The following is a 26,388-nucleotide window of genomic DNA, read 5'->3' on the forward strand; positions in this document are numbered from 1 at the left end:
GAGCGCCAGGGACATGGTGGTTTCCATGAATCGGGTGCCAGCCAGCAGGGGCGAGGCACAGGCTGAGCACGAGAAGCCCCTGATGAACACCCGGCCCCTGCCCAGCAGCCACAGTGCCCACCCTCAGGGAGAAGAGGGTCCATGCCCAGCACTCACGCCTGAGGGAAGGCTCCTCCCTCCCCCACCATGGAGGACAGGACTTCAAAGGCAGCCCGGGTTCCCAGCCGCCTCCGAAACAGCGAGGTCTGGAGAGATTTCTGCAAAGAGGAAGGCTGTGAACGGCAGGATCAGCCCTCCCCCGGCTCAGAACCCCCGACCCGTCCCTCCCCTGGGGAACAGGCAGAGGGGGAGTCTGGGCAGCCTTGGAGGGGGCCCAGTTCCCCACAGCCTGGGGGCAGCCCCTCACCCCCCCGGGAATGAGAGGATTGGTCAGACTCCCAGGACAGGCCGCACAGGAAGGTGTCTGACGGGCGTGCTTGCGATACGCTGGGCCGCGTTTCTTCTCTGTGTGTTGGGGGGGGCCCCCGGCTCCCCCTCAAAAGTGTCTAGGGTCCGCTGTCCTGGGAGTTGCCATCTCTGGCAGTGGCTAGAGCAACAACACATGTGTATCCCCGGCTGATCCACAGGAGGTGGCAACCCTGCCCTCCCATCCCACCAGGAGCCTGGCCGGCAAGGGTCACCCAACTGCTCAGCTCAAGCCACACCCTGCTTGGCCTCCCGGCAGCTCCAGGCACAGCCAGCATGGGGGAGCTCGCTCACCATCAGGTAGCCCCGGAACTGACTGTAGATGATGGCTGTCAGCAGGTTCATCAGAAACAGGCTTCCTTCAAGAGGAGACAGCCACGATCAGGGGCGCCACCAGCACAGCAGCAAAACCAACGCGAGGGTGGCCGGCACAGGAGAACAGAGCGCCGGGGGTGTCCCCTAGCAAAGGGAAACGTGGCCTGGCCAGCGCAGTCACGGGCGGGAGGACGACGAGGTCAACGGTGGTGACAGAACAGAAAGAGTGGAGTGGGGGATCCCTGGGGCGAAGCTGTTGGCGGGGGATCCCCGGGGTGATCTCTGGAGTGAAAAACACAGATGTGGAGGCAGCAGGGTGTATCGGTCCCTGAGCTCTCGGGATCCTGTCATAGAATGCTGGCCACATTACCTGCACTCACCTATCACAGTGAAGACTATGAAGAAGATGGCATAGGCCCGGTTCTTGGAATACGCAGGAATCATCACTGAAAGGACAAAGAAATAACAGAAACTGACAACCTCAGTACCTGATCCCATTCCCATCCTGACGCTACCCTATTTGCTTTTGCAATAGAAAGGAGGTCTCCACTGATGGGCGTGGTGGCTCACGCCTATAATCTCAGCACTTTGGGAGGCTGAGGCGGGTGGATCACTTGAGGTCAGGAATTCGAGACCAGCCTGGCCAACACAGTGAAACTCCGTCTCTACTAAAAATACAAAAATTAGCCAGGCGTGGTGGCTCATGCCTGCAATCCCAGCTACTCGGGAGGCTGAGGCAGGAGAATCGCTTGAACCTGGGAGGTGGAGGTTGCAGTGAGCCGAGATTGCGCCACTGCACTCCAGTCTGGGTGACAGAGCGTGGCTCCGTCTCAAACAAAAAAGAAAGAAAGAAAGAAAGAAAAGAAAAAAAAGAAAGGAGGTCTCCTGGGAGGGCTGATAGGCCTTCCTGTCCAAATTCGATCTCTTGCCTCTGCTCGCACACCCTCCAGGACGGGGAACTCCCTACCTATCAAGGATGTCCATCTGCGCACAGAGCTGAAAGCCTCCCTGCAGCCCTCCCCACAGTCAGTCCTGCTCCCAGTGCGGTCACTTGCTAGGACTCAGACAGTCCTGCTCCCAGTGCGGTCACTTGCTAGGACTCAGACAGTCCTGCTCCCCCTGTGGTCACTTGCTAGGACTCAGACAGTCCTGCTCCCCCTGCGGTCACTTGCTAGGACTCGGAGGACACAAGAGACAGCACTCATGGTCCACAAGATGAAAGGCACCAACCAGGGTGGCTGGGCCACAGCCAAGCCCAGGACCGTGGCCTCCATCCTGGCCACACTTGCACCTGAGGAGCGGAGGCCCCATCAGCATCACACAGGGTGAGCATCGTGGCCAGTAAGACCCTTGGCCCTCACACGCTGCTACCCAGTGGCTCCCAGAGCTGAACCTCGGCAGCAACAGGAGTGTGGGTGTGTGGAGCTCCAGCAGGACGGCACCGGGAGACCCCTCTGACCACTGATCTCCAGCAGGACGGCACCGGAAGACCCCTCTGACCACTGATCTCCAGTAGGAGGGCACTGGGGGACCCCTCTGACCACTCATCTCCAGCAGGACGGCACCGGGAGACCCCTCTGACCACTGATCTCCAGCAGGACGGCACCGGGAGACCCCTCTGACCACTGATCTCCAGCAGGACGGCACCGGGGGACCCCTCTGACCACTGATCTCCAGTAGGAGGGCACCGGGGGACCCCTCTGACCACCGCTATCATTGCCCTATGAAGAACACCAGCCACTTTCAGCTTCTCAGAGGAGTGAGAAGACAAGGAGGAAGAGGAGACGAAAAGAAAAAGGGAGGAGGGAGTGAGAAAGCAAAGGCATGAGACAGAAAAGGAAAGAAGGAAAGAGAAGGGACAAGAGAGAGGGAGAAGAAAACCAAGACAAAAAAAGAAGAGAAAGGAAAAGAAGGTGAGGAAGGAAAATGTCACCCTTTCTTCTCCATTTATCGATAAAAAGGCCTCAGACACTCCCGCTGGGTTCTAAGGCTCAGCGGCCCAAACCGGCCCCCACATGCTGGGCTCACCAACCCCCAGGGCCCCTCCCTGGCCCTGCACGCACCATCGGGGTTGTTGGCCGTGGTCAGCAGCACCAGGAGGGAAGTCAGAGACTCAGGCAGGTTCTGGAAGTAGGTCAGCCTCTCCCTGTCCTGCTCATCATCCTGCTGAGAGCAGAAGCGACAGCTCCAGGGCACCACTGGGTCCCCACCCCACAGGCTGAGCTCCAGGCCCCAGACCCAAGCGGCTGGAACCATCCACCCGCTGCCCAGCCTGCATCTCCCTGTGGTCTCCCAGCAGGGTGAGCTCATGACCAGACAGGACCAAACTCAGGATCTCCGGGCTCAAGAGCGGGCACCCAGGGAGACTGCTCACCCGCATGGACACGGTGCCCAGAAGCAGGCCAGCTCAGAACCACAGCAAAAAGCCCTCAGCCAGCCTAGTGACCTCCCTCAGGCCACCTCGCCTGCTCGCAGCCGACTCTGCCATACGCTGTGTGAGCAGTGAGACTACAGGGCAGAGGCAGGAGGGGCAGGAGGAGCAGAGGGGCCCAGGCTGCCAGGGTGGGATAGGTTGGACCCTTCGTGAAGCCTGCTCTAGGGGCTGTGTGTCAGGGCCCACGGCCGCCCACAGCCACCCACGGGACTCAGTGGCACTGTGCTCGTGGCTGTGGTGAATCACAGCCATTGGCAAGGGGGCATCCACACCGGAGTCCCTATCCTCTCTCCTTCCTGAGAGGGGTCCCAGCCACAAAACACAGCTGGCATGTGCAGCGTTTCTGCTCGGAAAGCAACTCCGCTTGAGACTCCGGGCCAGGCTCGTGGGCACCCTCTGCCTACCAAGCCTCCAGACCCCCCAGCTGGAAGATGGGTGGTTCCCGCAAACCAGACTGGTTGTATGAACTGTGGGGGCAGGTGGCACAGCGGGACTTGGCACACAAAGCAACCTCTTCTCTTAGGGATCGTTTCAAAGCCACAATCCCAGCTGCTGGCCAAGGGGCGACCCCGCAGGCAGGCCCTGGCACGGAGGCACCTGTGATGGCCACTCTCTCTCGCATAGGCCACCCTTCCTGCCTCAGAGCCCCATCAACAGCACCAAGGCCTCCAAGGCCTCACCTATAAAATGGCACTGTCCCCTCGTCTGTCCAGTCAGGGGCTCCCAAGGACACGTGAGCTAATTGGTGAAGACTCCACAATCTGCTAGGGGGAGGGGGCACAGGGGCCACTGAGAGGGAGTTAGAAGGCAGGGAGCGCTGTCAGGCACAGAGCCACAGGTGGGGACAGGCTCCCCTGCTGGGGAGAGCGAGGCGGGCCCCTCCTGGGCCTCAGCCCAAGCCAGAGTGGAGGAGCAGAGCGAGGCCTTCCGAGGCCTGGAGGGCAGGCTGGCCTCCAACGGGCACCGGGGACAGCAGGACCGGAGTGCTGGGCCCAGGCCTCCCGGGCCTCCCCCATCCCACTCTCACCCAGTCAAACCACCACGTTCCCAAACATAAAGCAACCCACCGAGCGCCCACGGAGCAAGGTTTAGGGCCAGGCTTCGAGCCAGCTGAGGCACACCACCTAACAGACGCTGAGGTCCATAGAGCCGACAGAACTCCCCAAGGCAGGTGGCCCTGCCCCGGCCCATCTCCCATCCCACACTGTGCGCCTCCCAGCAGGCCTCACGCTCCTCCTCTACAATTCAGCTCCAGACCCTAGGCGTGACTTCCCGTACCTCCTGCCCAGCCCAAGCCACAGCTCTGCAGGAACACAGAGGAGCCGTGGGCTCCTGCCCAACCTGCCACAACCAGCGACGATGGACCCGAGCCAGCCCACAGCCCCAACCTGAGAAACATCTGTAAAATGGGACAGCACCATCACAGCTGCTGGGAGACCACACACCCCAACCCCAACCCTGGTTCTTGGAAATCAATCCAGGTTGGAGCTTCACAACGAGCAAAGCCAGCAGAGGACAAGCAGGCTGGCTCTGGACCGCACTCACAAAGGCAGCTAAAGCAAGGCGGCCGCTGCGCCCAGAAGCACAGCCTGGCTACCGTCCCCAGACCAGGCTGGCAGGGCATGACGGCCAGGGAAGGAAGGCAGGACGGGCCAGCCACCATCCCACACTCCTCTCAAGTCCTGCCTCGGACAGGGATCCAGACTCCTGCCAAGACCACGACAAGCACTCACCCCTTACACAAGGTACACCTTGCTCCCCTAGGTCCCCTTCGTGGGGCAGAAACCCACGCCTGGAGGAGGAGCCAACCCTTCCAGGTGCCTCAGGACGGGACACTCGGCCTTCCCGGGGCGGAGGACCACACCCTGGCCTCAAGGCCGAGGCTGTTGCCACTTCCAGCACCCACACTGACGCCATCCACCTGGCACGGGCTCTGGCAAACAGCGCCACCGCAGCGGTCACTGGACGGTCACACAGAGGAAGGCCTGAGATTCTGTCAGCCGGTTCCATCTCCACAACCCAGCTGCCCCCACCACCCACAGACAGGCACACAAACACAAACATACACACAGAGATACGCACACACATGCACACGCACACAGGCATACAGACACCACGCACACAGAGACATACAGATACCATGCCCGCACACAGACACCACACCACACACACAAGACACCACATGCACACACAGACATACAGACAGCATGCACACAGACACCACACGCACACACAGACATACAGACATCACGCACAGACACCACACGCACACATAGACATACAGACACCACGCACACATAAGACACCACACACACACACAGACATACAGACACCACGCACACATAAGACACCACACACACACACAGACATACAGACACCACGCACACAGACACCACACACACACACCACACACAGACATAGACACCACACATAAGACACCACACACACACAGATACCACGCACACAGACACCACACGCACACACAGACATACAGACACCACGCACACATAAGACACCACACACACACAGACATACAGACACCACGCACACATAAGACACCACACACACACACAGACATACAGACACCACGCACACAGACACCACACACACACACAGACATACAGACACCACGCACACAGACACCACACACACACACCACACACAGACATAGACACCACACACACATAAGACACCACACACACACAGATACCACGCACACAGACACCACACACACACACAGACACCACACACACACACACAGACACCACACACACACACAGACATACAGACACCACGCACACAGACACCACACACACACACAGACATACAGACACCACACACACAGACACCACACACACACACCACACACAGACATAGACACCACACACACATAAGACACCACACACACACAGATACCACGCACACAGACACCACACACACACACAGACATACAGACACCACGCACACATAAGACACCACACACACACACAGACAGACACCACGCACACATAAGACACCACACACACACACAGACAGACACCACGCACACATAAGACACCACACACACACACACACACACAGACATACAGACACCACACACACATAAGACACCACACACACACAGATACCACACACACAGACACCACACGCACACACAGACAGACACCACGCACACATAAGACACCACACACACACACAGACACCACACACACACACACACAGACATACAGACACCACGCACACAGACACCACACACACACACAGACATACAGACACCACACACACAGACACCACACACACACACACACATACAGACACCACACACACACACACACACACAGACATACAGACACCACACACACAGACACCACACGCACACACACACACACAGACACCACGCACACAGACACCACACATGCACACACACACACACAGACATACAGACACCACGCACACAGACACCACACACACACACACACACACACACAGACATACAGACACCACGCACACAGACACCACACACACACACAGACATACAGACACCACACACACAGACACCACACGCACACACACACACACAGACACCACGCACACAGACACCACACACACACACACACACACACAGACATACAGACACCACGCACACAGACACCACACACGCACACAGACATACAGACACCACGCACACAGACACCACACACACACACACACAGAGACATACAGACACCACGCACACAGACACCACACACACACACACACACACACAGACACCACACACGCACACAGACATACAGACACCACGCACACAGACACCACACACACACACACACACACAGACACCACGCAGACACCACACACGCACACAGACATACAGACACCACGCACACAGACACCACACGCACACACACACACACAGACATACAGACACCACGCACACAGACACCACACGCACACACGCACACACAGACATACAGACACCACGCACACAGACACCACACGCACACACACACACACAGACATACAGACACCACGCACACAGACACCACACACACACACAGACATACAGACACCACACACACAGACACCACACGCACACACAGACATACAGACACCACACACACAGACACCACACATGCACACACACACACAGACATACAGACACCACGCACACAGACACCACACACACACACACAGACATACAGACACCACGCACACAGACACCACACACACACACAGACATACAGACACCACACACACAGACACCACACGCACACACAGACATACAGACACCACACACACACACACACACAGACATACAGACACCACACACACAGACACCACACGCACACACAGACACACAGACACCACACCCACAGACACCACACGCACACACAGACACACAGACACCACACCCACAGACACCACACGCACACACAGACATACAGACACCACGCACACATAAGACACCACACACACACACAGACATACAGACACCACACACACAGACACCACACACACACACAGACATACAGACACCACGCACACAGACACCACACACACACACCACACACAGACATAGACACCACACACACAGACACCACACGCACACACAGACATACAGACACCACGCACACATAAGACACCACACACACACACAGACATACAGACACCACACACACAGACACCACACACACACACAGACATACAGACACCACGCACACAGACACCACACACACACACCACACACAGACATAGACACCACACACACAGACACCACACGCACACACAGACATACAGACACCACGCACACATAAGACACCACACACACACACAGACATACAGACACCACACACACAGACACCACACACACACACAGACATACAGACACCACACCCACAGACACCACACGCACACACAGACATACAGACACCACGCACACATAAGACACCACACACACACACAGACATACAGACACCACACACACAGACACCACACACACACACAGACATACAGACACCACACACACAGACACCACACATGCACACACACACACAGACATACAGACACCACGCACACAGACACCACACATGCACACAGACACACACAGACATACAGACACCACGCACACAGACACCACACGCACACACAGACATACAGACACCACACACACAGACACCACACACACACACCACACACACAGACATACAGACACCACACACACAGACACCACACACACACACACACACACAGACATACAGACACCACACACAGACACCACACACACACACACACACACAGACATACAGACACCACACACACAGACACCACACACACACACAGACATACAGACACCACGCACACAGACACCACACGCACACACCACACACACACACAGACATACAGACACCACACACACAGACACCACACACACACACCACACACACACACAGACATACAGACACCACACACACAGACACCACACACACACACACACACACAGACATACAGACACCACACACACAGACACCACACACACACACCACACACACACACAGACATACAGACACCACACACACAGACACCACACACACACACCACACACACACACAGACATACAGACACCACGCACACAGACACCACACGCACACACAGACATACAGACACCACGCACACAGACACCACACACACACAGACATACAGACACCACACACACATAAGACACCACACACACACACAGACATACAGACACCACGCACACATAAGACACCACACACACACACAGACATACAGACACCACGCACACAGAGACCACACACACACACACACACACAGACACACAGACACCACACACACAGACACCACACACACACACAGACAGACACCACGCACACATAAGACACCACACACACACACAGACATACAGACACCACGCACACAGACACCACACACACACACACACACAGACACACAGACACCACACACACAGACACCACACACACACACAGACAGACACCACGCACACATAAGACACCACACACACACACAGACATACAGACACCACGCACACAGACACCACACATGCACACATACAGACAACAAACAAGCACACAGACATAGACACCACACACCTACACATACAAACAAACATGCACACAGACATGCAGACTCCACACACACACAGGGGGCTCAATGACCGCTTCGCCCTGGGTGAGAACGCAGGCTTCAGCCTTCCCCTTCTGGACAACACACACCAAACCCCAACACGGCCACAAACAGGAATAGCAGCGCAGGCTGAGTACCGTCCACTCCCATGACAAAGCCGCAGAGACGCAGCGTGGCCCCAGCCCCAAGAAGGATGGCGCCCTCAGCCAGGACAGGAGGACAAACACATAGCACTGGAGCTGGGTGGGGGGACAGGAAGACACCTCCACACAGCAACGAGCTGCTGGGCCCCGGGGCAGCCGCAGAGGAGGATATGGTGGGAGAGACTAGTGGCAGGAGAGGGCGTGGGAGGTGAGGGCCCTCCCAATAGGCCAGCACAGCCTTGGGGGCTGCAGTCAGAGAGGGCGCAGGGCCAGCCTGGTTGTCAGGAAGGATGAGCGGGGCTGGAGGACCCACCCTCAGTGAACGGCCTGGTGGGGAGGGGCGGGGAGGGGCGGGGAGGGGCGGGGGATAGGGAGGGAGGGAGGGAAGTGGGAAGGAGGATAGGGGAACTGAGTCAGGATGGGAGGGAGCAGAGGAGGGTGGGAGGGGGCAGCCAGGACAGAGGACAAGTGGCCCTGAGCCCAGGAGACCCCAGGACAGACAGGTGTGTCTGGGCAGTGGGGTGGTGGAACACTGTGGCCACCCGAAGGCAGACTCCTGGACCCCAGATGGGCCACTGCTATCACTGGACAGAGTCTGCACATGGGTTAGGACACGGCAGCAGACACCAGCCCAGCCCCCTCTGTTAGTCACAGCACAGGGCAGCCCCATTCCCAGACCCTGACCATGGGCACCCTACCTTCCCACCGGCGAACAGCAACATCCCGAACATGGTGAAGAGGCACAGGTGGATGGCCAGCAGCAGCCCGACGCTGGGGGAGAGCACGGCACTCAGCCTGGGCCAGGAGGGCGGACAGGCAGGGACACCTGACCTGCCTGCAGGGCTTGGTGACAGGAGCGCCCAGGAGTCTGCAGCAGCTGGCGTAGATCCAGGCAGCAGTTGGGTCCCCCTCTCCCCGAGGGCCTTGCCTCACGCTCAGCTCATGGGGCCCAGAGGAAAGGCCTGGTCCTACCCTGGCAGGGTCCTTTCTTTGACAGTGACAAATGAAACCCTGGGGGTCCAGCTGAGACAGCATCCAAGGACCCAGGGCTCTCAGAGGGGAGGCCACTTCCGTTCATCTGAGCTGGATGGTGAGGGGTCAGCCACTAGGGACTCGGGCAACGCTGCCACTGGCAAGAGCAGAGGGTGGCAGGGGATCGGGACCGGGGTGAGCCGAGGCTGGATGGAGGCTGGACCTGGGGCACAGGGAGAGAGCCCTACACTTCCAGTGGCAACAAGAGCCACGAGGGCTTCCAAGCAGGGGTGCCGTCAGGAGCAGCTCAGCTTTATGAAGTCTAGACTGGCAGCATGCCGACACCATGAGTGGGAGGGGACGGCAGAGGGGAGAGGCAGGGCACAGCCACAGGGGGACAGAGGGGACAAGAGGAGACCCATCAGAGGGAGCCCATGGGACTCAGCAGCCTTTGAGCTGGGGTCGGGGTGTCTGCAGCCCTGGCCCTAGCTCGAAGGCTGCTGGGAGGCTTCTGGGGAACTGCTGGAACCACAGAAACCCCAAACGCCCCCGCCCCCCCAGCAGCCTCCCCACACCATCACCAGCCAGCCAGGGATGTGCAGCACGCAGTCCAAGATGAGACTCCGGTGGGCCCCACCCACAACCACATGGCCTGGGGCAAAGAGAGCCCCTTCCCAACCCTGCGAGCCCGGGGCACCAAGAGCCCACCTGGCCATTTCCGGCAGCGACCAGCGGATGCATTTCAAGGTCTTCTTCATCATAGAGGAGTTCTGCAGCAGGAAGAAGGGGCGGAGGAGCCGGCGGATCCGCAGGGGCTGGAAGAGACCCAGGAAACTGAGGACCACGTCGAGTGCTTAGTTCTACCCCTCACCGACCATCCCAGATGGGCACACGGTTCAGAGACCCCGGTGCCCTGGGGGCCACTCCAGGGTCACTGAGCTCAGAGTGGAGGGCCTGGCTCCAGAGCTGGCCTCGAGACCTGTTCCAGGCCACATGCTCTGCAGTCCTTCCCTGTCGCAGGTCTCCCCCTACCCATCTCCCAACTCCTGGGCGCTGCACACAGAGGTTCCCCAATCCTAACACCTGTCCCCGTCCCTGTCCAAGGCCATCCTCCCCTCTGCCCACCCAGGACACAGCTGGAAGGGTGGTGGCCCCATGCCTCCCTTGGGACCCTCCTGCCTTGCCCAGCACACCTGGCCTCTCAGGGTACCATCCCCGCCTCCTCAACCCTCAACCCGCCTCCTCTCATACCCCCATCTCCAAGCCTTCCCCTCCCAGACACAGACCCTGCCCCCAGGAGCCCCACCTCCACACCCCCACACTCACACAGCACCCTCCAGACTCACTGCTCCCATACTCAACACTCACACGGTGTGAATGTGCGTCCCCTCCAAATCTCATGTTGAATCTGATTCCCCATGTTGGAAGCGGGATCTAGCAGGAGGGGTTTGGGTTGTGGGGTGGATCCCTCGTGAATAGCCTGGTGCCCTCCCTGCGGTAATGACTTCAGGTGAGGGGTTCACGAGAGATCTGGTTGTTAAAAGCAGTCTGGGGGCCTCTCTCGCCATGTGACACACCTGCTCCCCATCTCCTTCTGCCATGAGTGGATGCTTCCTGAGGCCTCATCAGAAGCAGACACCAGCACCATGCTTCCCATGCGGCCTACAGAGCCGTGAGCCAAATAAACCCCTTCTCTATTAATACCCAGCCTCAGGTCTTACTTTATGGCCACGCAAAACAGACTCACACTCACACACACACTCTCACACACACACTCACACAGGTATCCCCATCTTCCCCGCCTTCCTTCCGTGGGGATAGAAGGGCCCACCCACGGCCACCCACGGCCACCCACGGCCACCCACAGCCACCACCCAGTCCTGTCAACCCACCCCAGCCCTCTCAGGATTGGCTCAGTCACCACCTTCTGCCCCAACCATCACACACCAGTGTTCTCACAGCTTCCGTCATGCCGCGTTTCCCTGCTCTCCCTCCATTCACTCTCCTGCTCCTATCCCAGCCCGTCCTCCCCTCCTGGCCACTGGGATCCACCTGGGGGTCCCCATGAGCACCTTCCCATCCTCCCTGGCGCCCTTGGCACCAGACAGGGCTACCTTGGTGCTCCTGGCCGCCCTTCGGGCCCCCGCACTGCCCGATCCGCCTGTGCTGGGCACCCTGCCCCCACCTCCTCTCTCTGCCTCAAACCCGGATTCAGTCCCTTGAGTATCACGTTTACACTTTGGCACTTGTCAATCTCAAATCCACGCTCTCCACTGCAGTCTCGCAGCCTCATCAGTATCTTGTTTTAGAAACGCAGAGCTGTCAGCTCCTTGCACAAAACCAAAACCCTCCGACAGCTGCCCACGGCTCTGCCCATGGCCTCTGGGGTCCACGGAGCAGGCCCGGCCAGTCCAGCCCCTTCCCAGGCCTCACAGGCCACGGCCCTCAGGCCGCCAGTGTCTGCCCAGCCAGCTGGCGCAGCCCCCCGCAACCTGCAGAACACCACCTCTGCCAGGGCTGCTGGGCTCCTCTCCAGCACGGCACCCGCCACACTTGGGAATCACACTCTGTGTCTGGCACTTCTGTGCACTGGCAGTCTCTCTCTCACTCCAGAAGGGGCTCTGAGAGGACAAGAGACCTGCCTATTCTGTTCACCAAAGTCCAGCCAGCAGCAGCACGGCAGGCCCTCCGGAATGTCTGCCAGTGACTGATCCCCAGCCCTCACTCCAAGTGAATCATCATCCTCAAAAGGGACCCCAGGGCCTGGTGCAGGACTGAGAAGGCCAAGGGAACAGCGGTGAACAGAGAACTGCTCAGGGCTCTGGCCCCTGCCCTGTGCGCCCAGCTCACCCGGAACCCACTCACTGCCCACTGGTTGGAAACTCTGGTCTTAGGGCCTGATAACAAAAGGCTTCTTTCAGCCCCTCTACAGGCCATGGAGGCGCTGAAGGTGCTGCTGGGTCCCCTCCCCTGCCCAGGAACTTGCACCCTCACCTGTAGTCAGACACAGACCACAGCATAGCTTCCCCAGACACAAGAGCCCAACCTGAGGGCCTTCCCTTGACAGCTGGGGCCATGAGGCCTCTATGAGGATTGGAAGGTACATCCAGGTGACCAGCCCCCAAGGACAACCCACCACAATGCCAGTCAAGCCCCCGGGACCCTCAGACCCAAGGTCTTGAGGAAAAACCACGTCCAAACAGCCCTTGCAAAGACAAGAGTGAACGGGCAAAACCCTACAGTGACCGGCAGCCCCCGTATTATCCAACCCCCCCAGCCACAAGGCTCGGGGGCACCCAGTCCTCCCTGCAAGCCACCCGATGCCTGTGGGAGTTCTTTATGACTGGACAGCTGGCCACAGGGGAAAACCTCAGGCCTGTGTTGCAGACGTGCTGAGTAATAGCCGGCCCAGCCAGAAACACACACATGCGCATTTCAGCCTCCATCAAGAAAGCGCCGCACGGACGCTGCGGAAGGGAAAGCTCTGCAGTGCGCAGGGTTGGGCGGTCCCGTGTGGACTGAGAAAGGGGACATTCCCAGGTGGAGGACAGGAGCGTGGAGAAAGAAGGGTGGAAGACTGGGGACGAGGTCTGGGAGGAAGCATGTGGACCAGCTGCTCTGAACGAGCTGTTCTGCAGGGCACGTGGCATAAGGAGCTGGTGCCTCACGTGAACGCCCACCATGGGCATCGCGGAGAGGAGGCTCTCCGGCCAGGACCAGGCGTCCTGTGGATGCAGCTGGGCCTCTTCCCTCAGCCACCCTGCTCCTAACTCCCTCCACCACACACAAAGCGGCCACCACGACAGACACGGAGGCTATGCCTGGTGCCAACAGCACAACCACTCAGCCAGAGGCAGGGCCAGGCACCGGCCCGAGACAGCCCCCTGGCAACAGAGGGGCCCTTGCCCATAACCGTCGCTCATCTGTCCTCCCGGGACAGACAGCCATGCAGGTTATGGATCTGCCTGCCTTGCCCCCAACACCTCTCCCAGCACCATCCTAGGACTTGGGGAATGAACTCAGTGGGGCACTGTGTCCCACTCACAGCCCTGCAAATGCTGCTTCAGGTGAAAGAGCCGGGGCAGCCCCGGCGTGGCCCCACAGTAGCTGGCTGTAGGAAGGGTCCCAGAGCCTTAGGAAGACTCAGCAACGCTGTCAGCTTAGGGTCACAGGGCACAGCACAGGCTCTGAACCAGAGGCCACTCGGCAGGGCTCTCTCTCCCCCAGCCAGGACCCACTGGGACCCAGCAAGGGCAATGGGAGTGAACACGGTGAAGAGGCACAGGTGGATGGCCAGCTTTCCACTTCCCACCTCCCCCATTCTGGGTCCCTGCTCTGGAAATATCCACTCCCAAGGTGGGGATGCTTCCACCAGGACACACGCTGGACCATAGCTTGTTCATGGAAAGAGGGCTGCTACGCCAGCGGGGTGAGCGGGCAGGCTGGCTGCTGCCATTGAGAACAGCAGGGAGGGCTGGGTGGGGGTCCTCTGGGCCACCTCATACTCCTATGTCCCACAGGAAAAGTTAGCAGAAAACTCCAGCCTTCCAAAGGCAGGACCACCAAGGACTCGGGCCCCTCAGGGAGGAAGGTCCAGTCCCCGTGCCAGGTGAAAAACCTGGGCCAGCTGGGGAGCTGGCGGAGGCAAAGGGAGCGCGGAGCAGGTGGCAGAAGAGATCCAGGCAGGGCCCACGGCCAGGTATAAAACCAGGCCTTTATTCGTTTTTTTCCTTGCTTGTAACGTAGACCTGTGTCTCTTTTTCCTGTCTCCTTCCCCATCCTAATTTCATATAAGGATTCTTGGTGTGGCTTACAATTTAGCCTGTAAGTTACAGAACATGATACAGCTGCCACAACCGTAACTCAGAAATGGCGGTGGGAGGGCCGTCCTCGCTCCCCTTGCTGGGGCAGTCACGCGACAGGCTCTCCCTTTGCAGGGAAGAGGCTGCAGGAAGCTGCCGAGTCTGGGAGACAGGAAGGAGGCGGCCACGGAGGCCCCGCAGCAGCACAACGGGGCTGCCCTCCAGCCACCCTTCCGCTCTGCCGTGCTGTGGGCCGCGATGCCGCCTGTTCCAGCTCTCCTTAGCGGCTACTCCCCACCAGGTCCTGCCAGCAGGGCCCTGGGGCAGGCGGGGACAGGAGATGCACTCACTAGGCTGCTCCTATCAGCTGTACCTGGAGCTTCCAGCCTCCCCATCAGCACAGCTGGGACCAACCTCACTGAGCTTCTGGGAAGCACCAGCGCCCACCGGACAGCACCCCCTCCCAGAGGACAGAGGGCAAGGTCCTAGCTCTATGGACCCCTCCCCTGGGCCTCCAGGTACTAACAACCCCCATCTCTCCCCCCTGTCCCCTGCCCAGGGGTGGGGCTGCTCCCGGCGGTTCTGGGTTCTGGGCTCCTTTCACTGTTGCTTTCTCAGAGCCTGTTTAGGCCCTCTGTTCATTCTCTCCACGAGGCACCTGCGGTGCTCTGCTTCCTGACAGACCCCAATGGATTCTGCTGACTCCGCACCCACCTCTCCCAGTTCTATTCTCCCAAAGCCCAGGGGGTGCTTCTGGATGCTCTGAGGGGAAACTGAGGTGCTGCGGTGGAAAGGGCTGAGCGTGGCCGGGTGAGAGGGCTTTCTCACTGTCAGGCCTCACAGAGGCTTGTTGACTACAGGGCATGGTGAGGCCCTGGTGTGGCGCTCTCATCCGGGGCTGGACGGCTGAGGCCTTCAGCTAGAGAGCGGAGAGCCGGGAGGCAGAAGTCCTGGAGCTCACTCCCAGATCCGCCCTCACCAACAGGGCGAGCCAGGAGCAACCCTGTGCCCATCCAGGCCTCCGTGTCTTCATCTGCGAGACAGGAACAAGGCTCCCCAGCCAACAAGTGAAGGAAGTGCCACGGGAGGTGGGCAGTGCTGGGCGGGTGGGCAGGACGGCTGGCGGGCTCAGGGCTCCATCCCAGCACCCCCGTGGGCCTTGCACCCACACCACCCCCAGAGCTCTCCGCCTGTCTCAGGGCCGCCTCACCACCTACCTCATGACACACAAGACTCAGGGACACGGTCCAGTCCACCAGAGACACCACCAGCACCACGAGGTAGCCCAGCAGCCAAAGGTTTTTCTGGAAATGGGCCCACCCAAACAGGTAACCCTGCAAGAGAGACGGGTGGGTGAGTAGCAAGCAGCCCCACATGCTGGCCCTGCAGCCAGACAATGACGGTGCGCAGGGCAAGGACCAGGCGACCAGAGCAGGGTGCGCCTCCACAACAGTGTGGTCCCCACGGGACGCAGAGCAGCAGTCAGGAGGCCCGAGCTCCCGCCCAAGCCTGCTAGGGACTCGCTGTGCAGTCTCAGGCAGCATCGAAGCTCTCTGGCCTGGGGTCCTCATCAGTAACCGGAGGCTCCTGCCTGTTCTGCCTATCTAACCAACCACCTTGTGCAGGCTGAGAAGACACAGAATGCACTCTGGAAAAGGCTAGAAGAGTACCGGCTCAGTGGGCAGGTCTCCGCCGCCACAGCAAGGCAGTTTGGGAAGTGAGGTCTGGTCTGTTCTTCCCTTACCTAACTGCCATTTCCCATCATCAAGAAAGTCCCCAGAGGGCGGTGGCTCATGCCTGTAATCCCAGCACTTTGGGAGGCCGAGGCAGGCAGATCATTCAAGGTCAGGAGTTTGAGACCAGCCTGGCCAACATGGTGAAACCCTGTCTCCACCAAAAATAGAAAAATTAGCCGGGCATGGTGGCATGCACCTGTAATCCCAGCTACTTGGGAGGCTGAGGCAGGAGAATCACTTGAACCCAGGAGGCGAAGGCTGCAGTGAGCTGAGATCATGCCACAGCACCCTAGCCTGGGTGACAGAGCAAGACTCTGTCTCAAAAATAAATAAATAAATAAAAGACAGCCGGACACAGTGGCTCACACCTGTAATCCCAGCACTTTGGGAGGTCAGGAGATCGAGACCATCCTGGCTAACACAGTGAAACCTGTCTCTACTAAAAATACAAAAAATTAGCCAGGCGTGGTGGCACGTGCCTGTATTCCCAACTGCTGGAGAGGCTGAGGCAGGAGAATCGCCTAAACCCAGGAGGCGGAGGTTGCAGTGAGCCAAGATTGCGCCACTGCACTCCAGCCTGGGCAACAGAGCGAGACTGTGTCTCAAAATAAATAAATAAATTAAATAAAATAAAATAAAAGACAGCCCCCAGAGGTCACAGCTTGCTGATGTACCCTCTCTCACCTTTTGACACTTCTCAAACACACCAACCATTCAAAAAACGCTAATGACAACCTCTTGCCAGTTTCAGTTCCAGTTGAAAAACCCCCAGACCTGCTAACCACATGATAAGCTACAAAGGAAGAAATGAGAAACTGCCCGGGGCCTGCAATCACACACACAGCATCCAGCCACAACCCTCGGTCAGCACACAGCCCGCCCTGCCCACAAGGGACTACAGGGCAGTGCCGGGCAGAGGCCCCACGCGACCAGGAAGCCACGTGAGCCCAAGGCCCAGCCAAGGAGCGGCAGGGCTGGCGCTGAGGACAGCTGCAGCCAGGGCCCGATCTAACACCATGGGCGTGGATGTGGGGGCCCCTGAGACCGCAGCACTGGAATCACTGTTTGACAAAAATAGAACACGTAGCCTGCACCTCCCTGGAAAGGCACTAAGGCTCTGACGAGGCTCAGAAGCTTAGGTGAGCACCAAAGGCCCACCTCCAGCTTCTGGGAGGACCGCGTCACAGGCAGAACCCAGAGTCAAACATGCAGCAGCTGCTGTGTGCATAAGAAACCCCTTTCTGCCCCACGCACACCTCCTCTCCTCTTCTCTTTGGGGGTGGCAGGATGAGCCTTGAGGAGGGACCACCTGGGCCTCACTTATTCACTTGGGACCTGTCCTCACAGCAGCACTGCAGATCCTGGACTGTTTCCAGAGGCCCTGCCAGCCTGCGCCACCCCCGATGGCACACTGGCCCCAGTTCACATGGTGGAGAGGGAGGAGAACTGATGGCACACTGGGTTTGCATGGTGGAGAGGGAGGAGAGCTGACTGCACACTGGCCTCAGTTTGCATGGTGGAGAAGGAGGAGAGCTGACACCACCTCTGCCTCAGGCACTTGCTTGTCCAAGAAAGTATGCCTTGCTCACCGGGTGAAAGTACAAAGTACAAAGTCTGGGGAAAAGGCAGCTCGCTCCAGAGAATCAGCAATAAACCAGGAGAGCAGCGGCCAGGCGCTGGGAGGCCGGGGCAGCATGTAGAGGGCCTGGTGCCCGCCTCACCTTCACAGAGAGGTCAGCCGCAAAGACCAGCAGGCAGAGCACCTCGACACTCTCGGTCAGGCCACAGGGCGGCTCCCAGGAGGCAGCGCGGTAGCGCACGTCCGCCGTGCTGGTGAGCGAGGATGGGGTCTCGATAAAAGCCAAAAACAGGATCAAGAAGATGGTGAAGCTCAAAGTCCTGGAAAGGGGACAGAAACATGAAAACACAGGAGCCAGCAGCCCTCAGGGCCCAGAGGCTGATCAGGAGCTTCCCCAGTCCGAAGCGCGGGAGCTGGCGCTGCCTGAGCGTGGACACTCGTGACTGGGGAGATCACGAATCTGCTCAAAGCTCCATTGCCAAGGGCTGACTACAGCATTCCAGAAAGGAACCCTTGTTGTAGAAGGAGCCTTCCATCACAGGCCATCTCCTTTCCGGAGAGGATGATGGTAACCGCCCTATCTATGTAGTGGGGAGCCTGCCTGGACCCTGAGACCAGGTGATCCCCAGGTGGGGGCCAGCCTCCCCCGCCATGCAAGCCGGCAGGAACCCTGAGTTCCACATGGGTGCGTTCTCACCGTTGGCACACGTTCGAGTAATACCGTCGGTAAAGCCACATCGAGCTGGCATCCACCCGGTGGTTGATGGAGCGGTACTAGAAGCGAAAAGTCACACAAGGCATGACAGGGGTGCACGCAGGGTGGGCCGTGACCCGAGCCCCACACCACACACGAGACAGGCCCAAGTCTCAGGCTGTGGATCACAGGGGACGCTTCAGCGTGTGGACGTGGCTGGCCCTGACCCAGCAGGCCCACACCATCACAAACCACGAGGTTTGCCCAACACACAAGACCTCGCAGGCCACACACCCAGAGTGGGTGGGTGCGTGAGCAAACGCTCAGGGAACACTTGCTGAGGGCACAGCTGTGCCCGTGTCTGCCTGCGAGGCTCTCTCTTCTCTGTGCAAGGCTGACCCTCCCACGCCCCGTGCAGCCGTGTCATCCTCCAGGATGCCCCCACCCACCCAGGACCTAGAATGGGATGGTCCACGACAGGCCTCAGAACACGGTGCATCAAAGCAGCAAATGCGTCCAGGATGCAGAAGACAAGTCCTCCGGGGACTGACGGAGAGCCGTGCCCAGAGGCTCCACCCTCAGTTCTCTTAACCTACAGTCCAGCAACGGAGGCCTTGGACCCAGTCAGTCGCCCCTGGAGGGGTGAGCCAATCGGAGGGCGGCCACCCCCCAGGCCCGGCCACAGGGAGCAGGTGCCACCGACCTGAATAGCATCTTCGATGAAGACCACAGCCTGATCAATGCAGAGGTCCCACCTGGCCGCGGCACCTGCAGGCAGAGGGGACACATCAGGTGACGGAGCAGGATGACATGGCCTCACCCTCCAGGACACCCGTGATCAAGGAAAGATGCCGGCTGCGGTTCTTCCCAAGGCCGTTTGTAAAGAGATGACTCCACCCGGCAGTGCGGCTGCGCGTACCTGCCCGGGGCAGGGACCAAACCAGGTAAGTGCCTCGGCATCACACGCAGAGGCCAGGCCCAGGGCACGGCACCTCCACATGCAGCGCACACACCCAGCAAGCCCGTGAAAAGAGCGCGTCCTGCAGGGCGCTGGCACCAGCCTCGGGGTTCAGGGCCCGGCTCCTCCACATGCTGGCAGGAAGGCTGTGACTGGCTCCTCCTCTGTCAAGTGGGGCTATTTACAGCCACCCAATCGGCTCCCCAGAGGGTACTGTGAGGTGCGACGCAGGAGCGCAAGAGCCCCCTGCCACGCTCCCCAAGCATGCTCGGTACACGGGGCTGCTGTCACCCCTCTTCCGCTCGGCCCTACCTGGCTCCTGCACAGCCTTCATGAGCCAGGACACTGCACCCAGTGTCCCACCCACCCCCATCAAACCAGACCTCGGATTCAACACCGACAGGGAGAACTGGCATCTAGAACCCGAAGGCACCGCCGTGAGGCTTCAGGAGAGCTACCAAGGTCCCGCCCCCTCACTGTCCCGGTCCGTGGGCCCAGGCAAGCCCACCCAAATCACTCCCAGGGTCAGAGCTGTGGCAACGCGCGAGTCCCCCAGCCTCTGCCGGTGCCTTCCGTGGTGAACGGTGGCTGCCCGCCTTTACCAACAGCACAAGCAGGGTGGAACCTCCCAGCAGGCCTGGGCAAAAGCAGCAGTGGCTCCTGACTAGGAGGGGCCTTCAGGAAAAGTCAGGCGGCACAGAAGCCAGGACCCAGCACCCTGGCCTGCTCACAAGCCCCTCGCCTGCCACGGAGCAGCCAGCGGGCGCACCTGGTCAACCACTGAGCCACTGCGGGGGGCCTGGGCCACCCACCCACATCGCAGGCCTCGCTGCAGAGCTGCTCCCCAGCAGGCCAAGAGGGAAGGAAAGCTCAACCCGAAACAACTGAGGAACCCGGAGAGGCTGACACTTCCCAGCACGGGGAGAGGGTGAAGCAGCTGCTTTTTCAGCTGAGACTCGGCTTTTACACCTGGCCCCTTGGGGCCCACAGCTGCACTAAGACAATGGGGTGACACGGGAGGCAGCAGCAGAGGCCTCGGGAGGTGCTGGTCCCCGGGCAGAGCTCCAGGCCATGACCCGCCCACGCCGCTGGCCATCCTTAGGGAGGCAGCTGCCCCTGTCCTCGGGGCTCCTGCCTGGAGACAGGAGGTAGAGGCAGCTGGGCCCTGGACGGATTAGAGGTGTGGGGGGCCCCAGACAGAGGCAGGAGACTGGACCCCACCCTCGCTCTGCCCGGCCCTGCTGCACTGCCGGGCGCAAGAGCCTTCCCTCCCTGAGGCTTTGGTGCCCACATGCACAGCCACGAGACCCACCCCGAGGACACCCGAATGTCACCCCAGGGAAGCTCTGAAAGTGGCTACTGTTTATGTCCCCTGAGCACATCCTGGGATCGCTGTAAACAGAAGCCACACTGTTTTGTTCCCTGCTGTATCTGCAGAGCCCAGAACTCAAGCACACAGGACTCAAAGCTGATTTATCCCATGAATAAATGAACAGCCCCAAAGGGAGCCTGGGGGGCCGGTGATCTGAGAGGCCCCACCTTACCAGATTCCCTGGGAGAAGACAGAATCTCTACCGGGAGAGATCTAGTGATACAAGCTTCTTAGACAACAGACAAGCGGCCGAGTTCCAGGGCTCACTCCAACCCCAGGACCATGGAAAGTACTCACACCCACCCAGGCCAGCCATCCCGGGCCAACAGTGGTGGGCATCCCTGGAACCATCCAGCACTCGTGGTTCCCTTTCGCCTGGCTTTTTGGTTGCTGGTTTGTAAAATTCTGGGTCTGGCCATCCTCCGTTTCACCTTGCAACAGCCCGAGGATCTTATTCCAAACACTCAGAAGCACATCACAGCTTCCCCTGGGCCCCCACTATTCCAGGCCCACACTCCACCCTGGCCTGGCACTGCAGGTTCCCACATTTGCCGGCCCGCCTCTCTCCTGCCTTTCAACCCTCCGTGCCACTCATTCTGAACTTGGCTCTGCCAAGGCCATGCTCTCCAAAGCCTCCAACCCTTTACTCAGGCTGCTGCTTCTGCCAGGAGCACCATCCCCCAATTTGTGGGTCCAGGGACTCCCTTGGGGCAGCTCGCCCCACCCTGAGCTCATCACCCTGGGGGACAATCACCTGTCCACACAGAGCTGCCCCGCCCTGAGCTCATCACCCTGGAGGACAATCACCTGTCCACACACCATCACCCCACCGGGGCTGAAGGGTTCTGCAGGGCACAGAGGACAGCAGGGGCTGAGATGCTGCATCCCGCACACCAGGCCTCGACACGGCTTCCTAATCCAAGCCTCTGACCCGCAACATCCAGGTCTGAGCTCCCGCTCCCCTATTGCTCCAGGCTCCAGGCTGCACAACCTGTGTAGGGTCCTGACCAGCATCCTGTGTGACCCTGGGCAAGTCCCTTAACCTCTCGGTGCTCCAGGTCCTCATGGACCCCCACCCAACAGGAGCTAAGTACAGACTGAATGACTTACTATAGCCAGAGTACTTTGCTAAGTGAGCCCTTCATAAGCATTCAGTTATTCTGAAAGCCTCTATAGCATCGCAATCCCTTGTCCTCTGACTTGTTTGATAACCAGTAAGAGTGTGATTTTCTGACCCAGAAACAAGAGAAAACAACTGTTCTCAACCTTTGACCCCGGCCCCATCAGGTGGGGCCAAGCCAAAACGACCCAACAGCAGGGTCCGCTGGGGTCCTTGGGGCACCCACAGCAGCAGCCCCCCCACAACCCGTTGGCAAGAGACCAACCACAGGACTTGCAAACCAGAGCACAGGGCCTTCATTTCAAAGCCCGGCACAGGCCTCAGCACAGAGACTGAATGAGCTTTTCGGAGTCTCCACGGCTCCACAGTCTGCCAGTCTTGCCGGGGACCCTGGCCAAGGGGATTCAGAACACAGAGCGTCCTGTCCACGTTCTCAGAAGCCCTGGCTGAGGCCACAGCATAGGGACAAAGAGCGCTCCCTGAGAGCCTCCTCTCGTCAGCCACACTGCCCAGCAGAGCGGGTCTCACCTGCCAGGGAGGACCTGCAATGATCACAGTGCTTACCCAGTACCGCCACTGGCCCCCACACCAGCCTGCCGGGCCCTGTGCTGAGGACAAACTCTGGATTCTCTCTGAATCCTCACAATGCCCGCCAGGCAGTCCCTAGTATTGTCTCCCTTTTACTGAGATTCGAAAAGGTGAAGCATGGCCAGGCACAGTGGCTCATGCCTGTAATCCCACCACCTTGGGAGGCTGAGGCAGGCAGATCACCTGAGGTCAGGGGTTTGAGACCAGCCTGGTCAACACAGTGAAACCCCATCTCTACTAAAAATACAAAAATTAGCCAAGTGTGATGGCGTGCGCCTGCAGTCTCAGCTACTTGGGAGGCTGAGGCAGGAGAATCGCTTCAACCCAGCAGGTGGAGGTTGCAGTGAGCCGAGATCACGCCACTGCACTCCAGCCTAGGTGACAGAGTGATACTCCATCTCAAAAAAGAAACAGAAAGGTTAAGCAACCTGCCAAGGTCACACAGCCAGGGCAGCCCCAGAAAGACGCCCAGTCCCCTATACACAAAGTCCGTGTTCCCTGAACGGTGCCATATGCTGGGCGTCTCATCAAGGGGCCTGCCAGAGCTGCTCCCTGAAGATCTCGTTCCTGACTGGTCCCAGGAAGCACCTGAAGAACTTCCTGGAGGCAGCTTCTGAGGTGAGCAGACAGGGTGGCCACCTTGGCCTCTGGTTTTTCATCTCTTGTCAGGGTCTCCTCCTTGGCCCCTCATTACTCCATGGATGGGCACATGCCACAGACCAGTGGGTGGGCACCAGGATTCCAACCCAGTTCCTTCCAGACAGAGAAGAAGGAAACAGAGGCCAGAGAGGGAAGCAGCCAGGTGTGAATTCTCAGAGTGGTTCGAGCAGCAGCCACACCAGAACAGAGGGCTGTGACCTTGGGCAGGTCTCAGGGCCTTTCTGGGCCTCAGTTTTCTCATCTGTAAAGTGAAGCTAAGGTCCTTCCACCTCTAATCCAGAACCTAATTCCCCTGGTGTCAGCGAGGGGTGGACGCACCCCACCCTCGGGGGGGATTCAGCAATCTTCAGACTAGGACAAAAAACAGGAAGGGCAGGAGGGAGTGGGGAGGGGACTCTGGGCTGGCAGACAGCAAGGGGAGGAAGCCTCCCCCGTCTAGGGGACCCGCCCCAGCCCCACGGGAAGTGGGACCGGTAAAGGTACCCTACAAAGAAAGGACTCTTAGGTCCCAGCTGGTTCGAATCCCACCTCGGCCACTTACTGCCTGTGTGACCTTGGGTGGGGTAACGCCTCTCTGTGAGCCTCTGCTTTTCCCAGAAGAAACGGGAAAAATCAAAGTGCTTGCCTTCTCTGAGTCAATCAGGCGACCCTGGGGAAGCATGGGGTCTGTGCCCGCCCGGGCACACGGAAGGTGCCTGCCGCAAGGGGCCGATTCCCTCGGGGCTGCCCAAGGCTGGGAGAGGGCCTCTCCGCCCGGCTGGTCGGGATCAGGACGCGACACGGAAGCGACCCCAGTTCTGCCCTGACCCCGGTCCGGGTCCGCAGGACACAGCCCACTCGCCCTCAGAACACCGGCTCCCCTGGCACCCGGCGCGGCCCGGGCCCCGCTCGGACTCGAACCTGGTGGGGGCGAGCCCGGCAGAACGCGGGGTGCTCGGACAGCGGGACCCCCACGCGCGACCCTGGTCTCCTGGGCCAGTCCCCTTCCCAGGTCCGGGCGGCTCACCAGGGCCGACTTGGATGCTACGGCAAGTGGTCAGCCCCGCTGGGCAGTCGCCGCCACCGCCGCGGGCCCGGCCCAGTAGGGGCTCCGACTCCGCCTGCGGTTCCGCCATCCGGTAGCCCGCGCGCCGGACCCGACTCTCAGAAGCTCAAGCCCGGAGGGCGCCCAGCTTCACTGCGCAGGCGCAGAGACCCCGCCCCTGGCGTTCCGGCTGGGGAGCGGACGGCCCTGTGACGCAGGGGATCCCTGCACTCCCAGCCAATGAGAAAGGGGGGGCGGTCTCCTGAGTGGGGCGGAGCTAAAGGGCCCCGCCCCTCTGGGTGGAGCCCAGCTTCCTTCCACCCAGGGCGGGGCAGCGTTCTGGGGCTTAAGGGCCGAGGGCTGGGCAGGAAACCTCCTGTCTCAGGGCCTCACGAGGCTAAAGTCAAAATGTCAGCTGCCGTGGACTCTTATCTGCAGACTCTGGGGAAAGCTCACTTCCAGGCTCATCCAGGGTGTTAACAGAATTGTCTCCATGGGCCTAGGACTGAAGTCCACGTCTTCTTGCTGGATGTTGGCTGGTGTCATTCTCACTCCTAGAGGCCACTGCATTCCCACGATGGCTTGAACATCTCCATCATCAGAGCCAGCAAGCAAGAGCACACTGAAGACGCTTCAAGATGCAGCAAGATGCCTGTAATCCCATCCCTTTGGGAGGCAGAGGTAGGTGGATCATTAGGTCAGGAGATCAAGACCATCCTGGCCAACATGGTGAAGCCCTGTCTCTACTGAAATACAAAAAATTAGCCAGACGTAGTGGCATGTGTCTGTAGTCCCAGCTACTCGGAGGCTGAGGCAGGGGAATCGCTTGAACCCGGGAGGCGGAAGTTGCAGTGAGCTGAGCTTGAAGTTGCAGTGAGCCGAGATTGCGCCACTGCACTCCAGCCTGGTGACAGAGCGAGACTCCATCTCAAAAAAAAAAAAAAAAAAGGATACTGCAAGATGCTTCCAATCTCTGTGACTTACCCTTCTGCTACATCTCTTTGGTTTTTCCCCGTTTTGGGGAGGGGTGAGGGTTTAAAATAAATATGACCTAAAATTTACCATCATAACTGTGAAAGGAAGATAAATCTGAGGACCTAAGCCAAAGGGAAAAGTCAAGCTGGGAACCGCGTTGGGCAAACTGCCTCGCCTTTTCTTCTTTAATAAAACAACTACAAAGATTTAAAAAGCTACATACCTCCCTCACAATTTGCCCACTAGGAAATTTTTTGTGGGCCCCCAAGATCTTTACCCTAAAACAGTTTTGTTGAATTTTACCCTGACAATGTAAATTGACAACTGATCTTCACAGGTTCCGAACAAAGGATGGAACTCTAAGTCATCCCTCTGCTCACCTGATTGCT

General features: G+C 59.1%; 1 protein-coding gene across 5 annotated transcripts in view; it reads right to left on the reverse strand.

Annotated features, from left to right (window-relative positions):
* The window catches only part of TPCN2 (two pore segment channel 2), a 46,054-nt gene extending 20,690 nt beyond the window's left edge, over positions 1-25,364 (reverse strand). For 3 of the 5 annotated variants that reach the window (XR_008511001.1, XR_008511002.1, XR_008511006.2), the window contains exons 1-11: positions 25,007-25,206; positions 20,006-20,070; positions 19,306-19,382; positions 18,751-18,928; positions 16,511-16,627; positions 11,200-11,306; positions 10,218-10,290; positions 2,844-2,946; positions 1,161-1,226; positions 760-824; positions 157-257 (exon numbers count right to left, since the gene is read on the reverse strand). Coding sequence is in view for 2 of the 5 variants with exons in the window: in XM_024255841.3 (XP_024111609.1) it covers positions 157-257; positions 760-824; positions 1,161-1,226; positions 2,844-2,946; positions 10,218-10,290; positions 11,200-11,306; positions 16,511-16,627; positions 18,751-18,928; positions 19,306-19,382; positions 20,006-20,070; positions 25,007-25,115 (1,061 nt within the window). In the remaining 3 variants the exon portion in view is untranslated. Of the gene's footprint in view, positions 1-156; positions 258-759; positions 825-1,160; positions 1,227-2,843; positions 2,947-10,217; positions 10,291-11,199; positions 11,307-16,510; positions 16,628-18,750; positions 18,929-19,305; positions 19,383-20,005; positions 20,071-25,006 lie in introns of all 5 variants that reach the window. The other 2 variants (XM_054524191.2, XM_024255841.3) reach the window with 2 other exon arrangements.
* Between the last annotated feature and the right edge of the window lie 1,024 nt (positions 25,365-26,388).

This window comes from Pongo abelii, chromosome 9, assembly GCF_028885655.2.
Source record: "Pongo abelii isolate AG06213 chromosome 9, NHGRI_mPonAbe1-v2.0_pri, whole genome shotgun sequence".
Lineage (NCBI taxonomy): Eukaryota > Metazoa > Chordata > Mammalia > Primates > Hominidae > Pongo > Pongo abelii.